This window comes from Sinohyriopsis cumingii, chromosome 14 (assembly GCF_028554795.1).
Source record: "Sinohyriopsis cumingii isolate HCF-2022 chromosome 14, ASM2855479v2, whole genome shotgun sequence".
NCBI classification, from domain to species: Eukaryota; Metazoa; Mollusca; class Bivalvia; order Unionida; family Unionidae; genus Sinohyriopsis; species Sinohyriopsis cumingii.
The window spans coordinates 43,296,931-43,310,331 of record NC_142974.1 but is presented as its reverse complement, the minus strand read 5'-3'; the positions used below and the strand labels follow the sequence as shown (position 1 = coordinate 43,310,331).

Below are 13,401 nucleotides of genomic sequence, written 5' to 3'. Positions count from 1 at the left end.
GTCAGAAATGGAAACTATTAAAAAGGAAATTGCTGACCATGTTAAATAACTTTGCACTTAAAAAGTGAGTGGTTGTCGTGTGGTCATGTTTGCAAATTATATATCTGAGTGTAGAATTTAAAGAAAAGATTGTGACTATTCTGCTTTGTCTACTTTTTATCTTTCCATTGTATTTTGTTCTTTATATGATGATTTGTGACTGTCATACAAGCAGACTCTGATCTCCAGTAGTTAGAGTTTAGTTGGAGTTAAAATTTAAAGAACTGTTGAACCTAGTGTAGCTTATTTGCTATGTAATCTATAGTTTTTTTTGTTCTTCATATAAAGATCTGAATTCATTTGTTTTTCTTAGAAGTAAAGTGTTGTTATTCCCTTAAGATTTGTTTTTTTTAATATTCTCTATCATAAAATCTCAAGCCTATTGCACAAATATTAGGGAGACCTTTGTCAGGAAATTACAACATTCTCATTAGTCCTTTAAATGGACATTGATAAGTATACCTAAATTACAATGGGCATCGTGGTCCTTGAAAATGGATAAAGTCCTTGAATTTTGTCACACCAAAGGTGATTGGAGTGCAATGAGTACAAGTGAGACAAGAAGTGTTTACACATAGATTCATTAGCTATTTCATTATGTAAGCAATGCGTTCTTTATCAAAAAAGTTTAATTTGCATGTACAGAACAGTCACTCTACTGCAATGGAAATATACTGCTTGCTTTTTTGGAGAAGGGGTGGAGTGGTAAAGCTAATTTTAATTATCTTATGTAATACCTCTCCTTTTGCAAAGATTCAGTCCAGTAGTTTTGGTCCAAGTTAAAAGAAGAGGATGTTCTCGATGTTGGCTGTAACTAAATAGTCAGACTGGGATCATGCCACTTCATTTCTGGAGGAGGGAGTTTTAGCTTGCACTTGCACAATGCAATAGTAGCTTGCAAGTATTAGATAATGAAAATTTGCCCCCCCCCCCGCACCACAAAAATACATTTTTGTTAGTTAATGTAAAGTAACACTAAAGTTGATCATATTAGTGGTATATAATTGATATTTCATCTGAGTCATCAACTACCATTTCTGACTTGAACCAAATTTTTGTGTGAATTTAAGTTACGATGATGTGAAACTATTTTGTCACCTTGCATGACAGTCTGAAACAGGTTCAATAGATATTTATTATTTATTGGTATAGCTTATTAACTGTTTTCCATAAGTGTTCCTAGGTGAAGACTGCTAAATCTTATCAATGAGAAAACATCATGTATTCACTGAGAAACTGTCAAAAATCCCTATTTCATTCAAAGATACAAAGATTTCTCTGTAACATTAAACGTAACTGATTGGTTAGAGGAAATGCGGTATTATAATTAAATGATTTTTGGAATAAAGAAAGATATTTACTAATGTTATTCAAAAACAATCGAGAGTCATTGCTTATAAAAGTTGGGCAAAAAAGTGAAATAAACTTTACCTTTACACAAGAAAACAATCTTCTGGTTTTAGTGACCTGTTGTCTCCTTAACACTACACATGATCAATTGTGAAAAAGATATCCTTAAGGGGACTTGACTAAATTGATCAGGAGGGTTGCTATTTATAAAATCAGTACTTTGATATGAATCTTTGGTTGATAGTCATTACATTACCATGCAAAGAGTGCCTGAAAAATGTTACAGAAATGGTGATGGTAAATATTATGCCTGTCTGTCTGTCTATCTATCTATCTCTCTCCCTCTATATATATATATATATATATATATATATATATATATATATATATATATATATATATATCTGTCTGTCTCTGTCTCTGTCGCTGTCGGTATATATTAATACACACACACACACACAATTTGAAAACCTTATTATACATCAGAAAACAATGTTATGCAATGGTGCCAGCAATCAATCTAGCCAAGATATTCAGCTTAATGAGATTTGATTTGAAGCAGTAGTATATGTACAAAGGTTTATGTTAAGTTATGAGTTTAATGGTATATTTTAATTTTCAGCAGATATGACCTTTAAAGTAATTGTGGCATTGAAAGAAGGAGAAGAAACACTTATTGAAGTAGAGGAAACTATCCGTTCCACAGTAGAAAATATTTCACGGGTCGATTCACATGGTGTGTTGTCACTTATTGTTGGTGTGAAACGTGGTAGTGTCATCATATATTTTCGGTCACAAAGCAAACATGAACGGGAGATATTAGAAGAATTCTGCCAACAAGGAGAAATGAAAAACTTCGTGCTGAATCTGTTAAAGAGAAAGGATATACATGCTTCTCTCCCGGCTGGTAAAGTTTCCATAGATATTCAAGTGTCTTGTCATGAAGAAGGCCACTCAGAGTCTAAGGGTAAGATTAAAATGATAAAAGTACCTTTACATTTTTTAGTGTCATTATATATTGCTAGGAATATGAATTTTTAAATATTTTCATTAGGTGAGACATTGCGTAAGAACGACACATTTTATTTAAACAAACTTATCATAATACTGCTCTTCCTTGTCTTAAGATGGTAGTCGGTGCATATAACTGTTGAGTACATTATGTACCAAACTGTTGTATGGCATGGTTAGGCAAACATTCTCGTATAAGTTTGATTTTGAGCAACATCCACACATATGTTGATGATCTTGCTGCTAAGCTTGTGAACGCTCAAGAGGCCATATTTCTTAACAGATTTGGATCATATTTGGTATTTAAGCTTATGTCATCAATATCACAAATGAATTTGACTAGGAGCAGCACATTATTGAGATGTTCAGATTAGCATAGTTTCTGAACACTCTAAACATCATATTTCTGAGCAGATTAGATCTGAGATGAATTTGATTATGAGCAATATCAATGCATAATAATAATAATAATAATAATGACCTTATTTAAAGAGGGTGACACAATTAGCTAAAAACTAGTCTACCTTGAGGCCCTCATACAAAAGAATTTATTTATTTTAGCTGCATCTCTGAAGCCACTGGATATACTGGGTTTGGAAGAAGGAAATAGCGTGGGCATTTCTAATCTCAACTGGAATACTATTCCAGAGTAGAGTTCCAGAGTATTTGAAACTTTTTTTTAAAACTCCTTATTTGGTTTGGGAATTTTATACTGTTTGGTAGACATGGATCGCAGGTGGGGAGTATTACCAGGTAGCCTATACTGGAATAGTGATTGTAAATATTCAGGAGCACTATTAGGAGATATCCTGTACATTAATTTGGCTTTTCTCAAACTGATTCGGTCTTCAATAGGTAATATTTTTAACCTAACAGCGAAATTGCCCTTGCTTTCTTTTTGGATTGATATTAGCCCAAATGCTCTTTTTTGAAGATGTGCCAACTTTGCTATGTTTTTATCATTTGAATTACCCCATACTGTATTACAGTAGTCTAAATAGGGTTGTATGTAACTGTTATAAGATAGTTTTCTGTGCCTTTTAGGGAGAAAATGTCTGATCCTACTGAGAAGCCATAAACTTGAATTGACTTTTTACTGATATGTTTGATATGTTCAGTTCATGATAGGTTATTATATACCAAAACACCAAGTAGTCTATTATGACAGACCATTTGCAAATTTTTATCCTACTATGTCAGGCATAGTTCATCACTATCAGGATTTGTCCTTTGCTGTGTTGAGATAAGTAATATTTTAGTTTTACTAGTATTTATCACCATGCCATTGCATGTGCACCAGTTTTCCAGTTTGTTTAGGGCATTCTGTAAAGAAATTTCGAGTTCGTGCTTTGCTTTTTGGATGTATGACAATGTTGTGTCATCTGCATAGAGATCTGTAGATGATATTGAGTCTCTTAGTAAAACATGGTAGGTCATTAATAAATAAAATGAATAGTAATGGACCTAGAATTGAGCCTTGTGGTACTCCATATCTAATTGTCCCAGGTTCAGACAGAACATTATTTATGTAAACATGTGTTCTCTCACTTAAGTAAGAAGTAAACCATCTAATTCTTCTTTCATCACACTGATAGATTTTCAGTTTCTTCAAAAGGATTTTATGATCCACCATGTCAAAAGCTTTCCTGAAATCTACAAATACAGGTCCTATTATTCTACCTTGGTCAAGTGCTTGAAGCCATTTATCAGTTAGGGGGATCAAGGCAGTCTCACAGGAGTGGATCTGTCTAAAGCCTGATTGTATAGGGTGTAACAGCAAGTGGTTCGTTAAATATGACATGAATGAGTCTTAGATATGTTTTTCAATTAATTATGACAAGTTTGGTAGTATTGAGATTGGTCGGTAGTTATCAGCATCATCCTTAGAACCAGATTTGTGAATAGGAATTACTTTTGCAGTTTTCCATATTTTGGGGACAGATGAAGTTGCAATACTTAAATTAATTATGAATGTTATGCTATTTACAATAGCAGAGGCAGAAGATTTAATGAGTCGTGGACCAATCTGATCAAGTCCTGTAGTTTTCTTGGTATCAAGTTCACTGAGACACTTTTTAACAAAATTTTTTGATACTGGTGGGATAGAGAAACATACCTTCTTAGAGATGTTGTTGCTGCAGAACGTTTTCAGTTCATTAAAATTGTTATCTATCACTGGTTCTTTTAACTTTGTGGTAACGTTGGTGAAAAAATCATTGAAAACATTTGCAATGTCAGTGTCATCAGTGGTTTATTTGTCTGTTTTTTGTGCGTTCCTCCAGTGAGTTCATTGAAGACTTTCCAAATGGAGTTTGTGTTGCTCTTTTTGTTTTCAGGCAATGACTGATAATAAGTTTATTTTAGCTTTTTTAATCATACTTGTTATTTTATTTCTCCATACTTTATATTGTGCATGGTTTCCCATAGCTTTGAATTGGTTTCATGTTTTCATAGCATCTAGGATTTCAGTAGTAAGCCAGTTAGGTTGAATTTCAGTCTTTACTCGATGTACTTTCAGTGGTGCATGCTTAGATACTACATCCATGAATAAGTCAGTCCACACCTTCATGGCTTCATCTATGTCATCCAAATTTTGGATCATATTCTATTGAACTTTATATAGGTCATTGAGAAATTGGTCTTCATTAAAAGTTTTGAACGATCTGTAAGTGATAGTTTTGTGTGTATTTTTCTTATTTCTCTTGCATTTAATCTTTCTTGTCAAAAAAGTAGGACAATTGTCACTACGACCAATATTCAGTACAATAACACATGTCTGGTAGGTTGGTATAAATGTGGTCAATAAGAGTACGTGATATTTTTTGTTACCCTTGTATGCTCATTTACCAGCTGGACTTGGTATAATGATTCAATAAATTCAATCCAGTTGTTCCTTTTTTGAGTATTGAGAAGGTCCTTATTTATATCTCCGAGAATATATGTTTCTTTCTCCTGTGCTAGAACATTTTCCATTTGTTTCAAGAAGTTATTATTCCAAATAGGAAGGTGGCCTATAAATGAAACCAACTAGGAATGATTTTGCATTATTTTAAAAAAATTCAACCCAGATACTCTAAATTTCATGTGACTCCAAGTCAAGTCACCTTTCTACATTTGCATCTTCCCTAATGTACACAAGACCCCCCCCCATCTCTCTGTCCCTGTATAACGGTTTATTGTAGCCTTGACAATGAAATAGATCATCGTTGTAGTTAGCATTTAATTTGGTTTCAGTGAGTCCTAAAACATGTATATTATTTTCCTTGGAAGACAACATTAACTTAATCTGGTCTATTTTTCCCACTATACCTTGTATATTTAAGTGACCTATGTTAAAACCTTTTGTAGTAAATTTCATATCAATTATATGTATGTCATCATGCAATGGGGTACTCAATGAGATTGTCTCCACACTACTTTTATCATTCTTACATCCTATTTTTATATTTAAATGTTCATATATATTAGCATCTTCAAAGTCACATACAAACCCTGAAAATCCAATTACGTTTGCATCTACAATAGTGTCCATTGAATAGTTAAGAGTCAAGAGTCTCACTAGGTACATTTAGATTTGTTGTAAATGAAGCATTGGCATTCTCCTCTTTGCCAGCTTCCTAATATGTATAATACATTGACAGACAAAGTCTTTGTGTCCATATTTATGGCATCTGAAGCACTCAATCTGTTTGCCATGACGGCATACCTGTGTCATGTGCCCAGTTTCTCCACAGTAGAGACAGTACTCTTCATTATTGTGCCTGAAAATGGGGGCATACATGTTAATATTTCTCAGTAGTTGAGAGGTTTCTGTTCCTGCTTAAATGAATTTTGTCTCAGTGGTAGAGACTAAGGTTGACATCCTGATTCTGAAGAAAGAAAGACGTGTATTGTGGAATGTACTGTATATTAAAGTCTTCACATAGGTCAATTATCAGATCATTGATTTCTTTGACCTTGGTGTCCACACGAGGAGGTAGTCCTGTTACCGTTATTTTACATGTGTTTGGACTGCAATACCCAGCATACAATAAACTTTCAAAATCTGTTCTGATTTGATTTAGTGACCTTCCTTCACAGACATCATTTCCACCTGGTACATATTATTGTGGATTAAGCCTGTCAGGATTAGATAGTGGAAATCAGACCCACAACCTTATGGCCATGAGTCCAGTGCCTTATCCAGTGAACCACCACATCTCCTTTGCTGGGGATGTCATTGGTTTCCAAGTTGTGACTCCAGGGGTGGTATATGGTAAAGATGAACCCAGGAATCTTGCTAACTGTATAGATTGTCATACTTCATATTTCTAAGTAAAAGTATATTATACTTCAAAGGTGGATCTATGAACTATTTCTAAGATATGCATTGGAAACTAGTCCACAGGGGCTGAAAAAGATCCTGTGGACAATGCTTGTCTCTTATTCAGATGTGTTCATAACTTTTATCAGAGTCCATATCCCTGCTGCCTATGTCCAGATTCATGTTGAAAGGTACCATTATGAAGGAGGGCAGTAAGTAAAACATAATATATATAAAAGTTTATTGTTGCATCTTGTTTTTAAAATGAATATTTCAAAAGATTTTTTAAAATGAGTCAAATTTTTCATCTTATTCTTCAGAACTGTTTTGATTCTCTGTTCAATTCTTGAAATACTTCATTGTATTATTTACATCTAGGTGTTTATGAACCTACGAGAGACCTTGTCCCAGTGAATTTTCAAGTTGTAGATGACCCTCAAGTGATTAAAGAGAATTTGATTCTTCAGTACAATATCCTTTTGGAAGAAACTGAACCATTGCATTTACAAAAGACATTCATTGACAGAGGACTTCTTGACGAAAGTTTCTTTGAAGAGCTGACAAAGTTAAGAAGAAGAGAACGGATGGATTGTTTCTTGAAAAGATTATTAGATATAGGAAGTGAAGATGCTATCCTAGCACTTGTAGATGCTTTGAAAGTAAGCGGAGATGTGGATCTTGCAGATAAACTTTGTCATGTTGAGACAAAGACACCACTTCTTGGAGACACAGGTAGTTATGATTTTGAATATGAAGTTTGTAATAAAGTCTTTTCTTTGTACATTTTTGTTTTGCCTGTCACAAGTTTTTCTTGAAGATAAATACATGGTAACCAATATTACTTTTTGTTATTAGATCTTCAGACTTTAGAGTTTAAGGACTTGGTTATGTTTCTTTGTTGGTATGACTGTATCATATTAATGAACCTCTTGATGGTTATTGGTTCCTACAATAGCTGCATTGGAAAATATTGATGGTCAGAAGAAGATTTAAGAGCAATAATTTGGGTTCATATTTGCAAAGGGAGAAAATACATTCTGAATTTAGTTTTTGGATAATTGCTAAATGGTCGGTAATCATGAACTGAAAAGAGTTATCTCAAGAATATATAATTGTAGATGATAAATCACAAACATTCTTCATTGATTAGGCTTGTACCTCGATGAGGAAGTTTTTGCATTCTTTTGTTGTGCCACCTTCATGAGTAGGGCAGCAACATATACCTTTACTTCAGTCCATAGGTATGGAAGCAAGTACATGTATGTCTTGAAATTCTTGTGTGTGCAACAACTCGAAAATCTTTCAGTCAGATGTGTTGAAACTTGCATGATGTTATGGAATTTTTGTGAGCATATTTATATAATTATGTCATCATGATCCAGTAAGTTCTTTTCTTTGGTTGTGCCCTTAATTTTGTTAAGTGTATATAGTGTGTATCATGGTTGTGGAAATCAAAAGTTTGACTTGTCCCACTCATCAGGTAAAGCTGCTGAACAAGTAAAATTTTAAATTTCAGTTGTCCTTTGAGAAGTGAACATTTTATTTATAATTCAGTATATCTGTGTCTCGCAGTTGTAAAAGTACCAAATAGTTTTTCACAAAAGATATGATTGATTGTATGTGACTAAAGAAGGTAGAATTTTGAGGAGCTGAAATCATACAATTTTGTTAAATGTTTGCCAATTGGTTGAAAGTCAGCCATATCCTCTATTGATGCCAAAGATTATATTGGGGTTTTAATCACTGTTGCTGAGTGTAGAACAACAAGACAGATTTAATAAGTGTAATTGTTATAGATCAGTTTGATATTTGAGATCCCATCAGAACTCCCAAGGCAAGTAGTATAAAAACATTAAATGCAAGCTGAAAAACACCAAGAGTATGATAAAAAATAAAAACAAAAATTCAGAAGCATTAACACACTAGCAAATGCTGCAACTGATATGCCTTCCTGTGACCTGTGTAGAGTGTATTGCAGAAGCAAACAAAAGTGTGACAACACATTTGGCTTGTTTATTATCAAGGCTGTTAACAGATAAGATACATTAACAACCCAAGAAACTTCAGGAGAAAATGTCACATTTCAAATGAAGTAAATGTGAGCAAAACAAAATAAAAAAGTAACAGTTGACTTAGTAAGGAAAGAATACTACACAGATTCATCCGTGACATTAGAAAATTCAGTGTCTTGGTCTTTTTGTAATCTGTGAAAGTGGGTGTTTCAAGAAGGAATTCATCTTAATTCTTGCAGCTTTCACTTAAATTGTCTGACTGCTTGTATTAGGAGGTGGAACTTGTAACTTTATCAGTTCAGACATGTAAGTTGATGATTGCACTCCATTTAAAATAATACTGTTGTACTCCCTTAGTGAATCTTTTTTATACATTTTACTCATCCTATTGAAATAATTTACATTCAGAACATTACATTGCAATAATAAATAACTCAAAATTGTACAAACACACACAAAAAATACAGAGTATTGCTTTTTGTCAGTATGACAATTCATTTGCACAGGGACAAATTACATTTATTTTAGATTTCAACATTCCTGTGCATTGCAGCAAGTCACACAGCAGTTGATGATGTCCCCAGAAACTTTACAGACATATGTTACATGACTTATGCATTTCATTTTGTCAACACACTCAGTCACGTTTTAGCTCTTGAAAGTCTTGTTTTGCTAAACCTCCTGAATGGCAAGTCTAATTTACATGGAATCTTTTTAGGTGACATTTTATGATGTCTAGTTGGTCCTAAATAAAAATGGTATCAGTATGACATCTAGTACTGGGTACCACAATAAAAGTTGTATTACAGTGTACAGCTGTATTTCTGAATGTACTGTAATGCGTATTACAGTATACCACAATTAGGGACTAAAACTTGAATTTTCAGAAGCAGGGGCCTTGGAGTTTTTTTTTTAAATTTCACATAGCTAAAACATACATTGCTCCGATTTATAGCAAACAAAAAAACCCCATAATTTTATAACCTTTATCTGAAAAGATGAATTATCATGAGATAAAATATGCCAGCTCAAACGAAATTTGCAGTGCCCACCCCACAAGGAAAATGGCAAGTACCTTAAATCAGTTGAATTTGCCATGTACATGTATATGTTAACTGCTGTATAAGTTGTCTTCCAAAAACTAAAGTGGGATGATTAAGTTTACACTATAGCTGACACCTTTTAAAACATATTGATATCAGAAGGTTTATTGATAAAATAGGACACTGTAACCCATAATTAATGGCTATGCAAACTAACAAACCATGAATTAAAGGGCAAGCTAGGTATTTGAGTATTTATCTTTAGTCTGTTGTGTCAGTATTTTAACCTCAAATAAATTGAATCTTGTTCACCATGGGGTTAAGTTTAGCCTAAAACATACATTACAATGACAGATGTTGAATGCTATACTTTGCAACTAAGTAGCCTGCTGCAAACTTTGAATGTTTTCATTGCCAGATACATTGTTTTGAAAATAGATACTCACTTCCGTCTTAACAGTTTGTATCACCTTTTCTGACTTTTGCAACTACTTGTGCCAGCAGAGACATGGGTGCACATTCACTAATGGAACATTGTAATTATTTTTTTCAATTTTTGTCTGAAGACAAAGCATGCTTGGAGGGTGTACATAGGTCAAGATTTAGGGGACATAGGACAAACAATTGCATGAAACCTGTTGATCTGCAATCAGTATGTAAAACTGCATCTGGCAATATGTTTATTGTTTGTAGCTAGTTTTTATGAATATATTAGAAACTTATTATAATTATTTACATGATAATGTAGACTTAGTACAGCACCTAATCTTGAAAAGCTCTAAGTGCTTTACAATATTTGATAACACAAAGATGTACACAACAGCAAGATTACAAAATAAGCAACATGAAATTACAAACAAAAACATTCTGACAATAATTAAGGAAGTAAACATTATTAAGTCTTTTAAGTCCTCTGTATTCAAATTAAGGGGAGTTTTAAGAATATTCTTGAATGAGATTAGCATCTTTGTGTGTAATATCTATGGGCAATTTGTTCCATACAGCTGGGACCTGCTACACAGAAGAAAGTTGTCCCTATAACTTGGTTTTAACAGTGGGAACAATGAGAATATGAGTGCTGGAAGATGAGTTTAAGTTTTTAGATGGTTTGTACACTTAGGTGAGGTCAAATTGAACTGGAGCTAGTCAGTGAGATTTAAGATATTGAACAGATTTCATGCCTGATTCTGGATCGAATGGGTTGCCAGTGAAGGTTACAGAGCAGTTATGCCCAATGATTGAAGGTTCAACACAATGTTTGGCTGAAGGTAAGAAATATTAGAACAATTTGGAAATATTACACTGATTTAAGATGTAACCTAAGGGCTTATTCCAATATCCCAATTCCTATGATGTTAATATCCTTTTCATTACAGATTACATTATAGATTATATATGTTACATGGATATAAAACACTTTTCCAGTTCCTTATATTATAACTCCCATTTTGTTACAGATCATGTTGATGACAGTATGGTTAAGGTTGTAGAAGTTGTTCCAAACACATGTGCAGAAGAGGGTGTATTTTGGTCCTGCCATTTGGAAGTTATGATTGGAAAAGATACTGCTGGTATTGTAAAAATCCCTTAACATACAAACACAATGATATTTTTTCTTGAAAAAGAATCAATTGAAAGATGATTAAAGTATTGTGTCCTCTTTTTATCTAGATGGGAAATATGCATTAATATTTAATTGAGATATTAGACAATAATTCTGTTAAAACCAATTAGTATTCCCATTAATGCACTCTTCTGTTCTGCTCATTGGCACATATTGTAGTAAACCATGAAGTATTGGATGAGAATGTATTAGGATTTGATCTGAGCATCAGAAAAATGGCAAATACACTGTAATAATAATAATAATAATAATGTCTTTATTTAAAGAGGGTAAATCAGTTAGTCAAATAGAACTAATTTCCCTTTAGACTCACTAAATAATAGGTTTCACTGTTAGGTCTGTTCCAGTAAAACATATTTAACCATAGATGCAGTCTAGAATTTTCTTATTTTAATATTATGTGAAATCAGAGTAGTCGGCATACATTTTTACAAACTCTGAATTCTGTTGGTAACATATATGCTTAAATGAAACAACCCTTACACCTGTACTGTGATGAGCATAATTCTCATAAACATAATTTAAACTGCAATATGAACAAAGACAGGCACTAGTGGAAGTTGCAATCTGCAATTGTTATATAACATTAATATTTTTTCAAGGCACTGAGTAAAATTACTAATCCAAATAATTAACATAAAAAGGCTTCCTTTCTCAGCAGCCGAATACCATGTTAGACCTAGCAAGATTACTAGTGTTAAAACCATGTTTACATGAAACTTTTTCAGACATGTTAACAGCAAATATTATATATCAAGTGAGTGTTTCTAAGACCAGTCCTCCTTAACTAGGCAAGACCATCATTAATATCTGTTCTACTTCAGTGTATTATGGCTGAATGGCAAATGCACAATATATATTTTTAAACAGAACAATGTGTAACAAATACATGTAATATCAGAAAATTCCCCTCCCTACCATTACTAGGGATGTAGCTGATGTTTGTCCATTGGGAAGTTCTGTCATTGACCCATCAAAGAGACTCTTGTGCAAGTTACAAAACAGAGACTTGGGGAAATTCTTGGTTTACAAATACAGATTTATAGCTTTATTCCATCTTTGTTTTAAGTCACAATATTCTTTGGTATGCTGTTTCAGTTTGTCATTTCATGGTGATATTCTTTATTATTCCAGTAAATTCAAACGCCAGGTACCAAAGTTATTTGGTAAAACATTTTGAGCTAGTCTTTTCCAATGATGTGTGCATTTTGGGGGATTTTTTTTTAATGTGCAATTATTTCAATAGATAATGTAATGAAGTTATTCATTAAACATAATTGATCACAATAATTGACAATGCAACTTTGCTTATCTTATTGATATATGTCAAATTAATTTTTTTTGGAGTCAACATTTTCTGTATTAAAATAAGCAATTGTTGTCTTTGTTACATTTCTGCTTATCTATATCACATTTTGAAATTTCTTTTAAAAGTTTTTCTTTGTTCTTGTCAGTCATACAAGGTGAAAGTTAGTGTCTTGAGTAATGAAATTCTAACTCAAAAACAACATCAATATCATATTTAAAACCCCACACCTTTTTGTTAATTGATAAATACTATATATGTAATCTCATTATTGGGTTCATTGCTTCCATCAGAACAGTTGTTCTTTGTGACATGGACACAAGATGAATCTGTAGCTATAATTCAGCATATTGATTTTTATTGTATGAAGGTTGCTAATTAAAACCCCATTATGAATTTTGTTAAATATCAAGTAATTGAATTGAAACAATGTCTGTTAATTATAAATATGGACATAATGGAGATACAGTGTTGAGAGTTTTCACCATTTTCTATAGTCAGACTTTTGAAATCAATTTAAAAACTGAATTTATTTCTGTAATTTTTTAAGATTTATACCTGGAACATATAATTTTTATTATTGGTAATATATCAGTATATAGTATTACCATAGGATATAAAATTATAGATTGTTTTGTTGTCATTTATGTTTGAAATAGGAAAAATAGAACAATACATGGATTTTAAACCCATATTTCAGTGCTTTAAAAACT

General features: G+C 32.7%; 1 protein-coding gene across 1 annotated transcript; it reads left to right on the top strand.

The window, feature by feature from the left end:
• The first annotated feature begins 533 nt into the window (after positions 1-533).
• Positions 534-9,447, top strand: LOC149783651 (uncharacterized). The gene is made up of 4 exons (XM_089932883.1): positions 534-591; positions 2,012-2,356; positions 7,082-7,435; positions 9,269-9,447. Exons 1-4 carry the CDS (start codon positions 534-536, stop codon positions 9,445-9,447), a joined length of 936 nt encoding a protein of 311 aa, XP_089789009.1.
• The last annotated feature ends 3,954 nt before the right edge of the window (positions 9,448-13,401 follow it).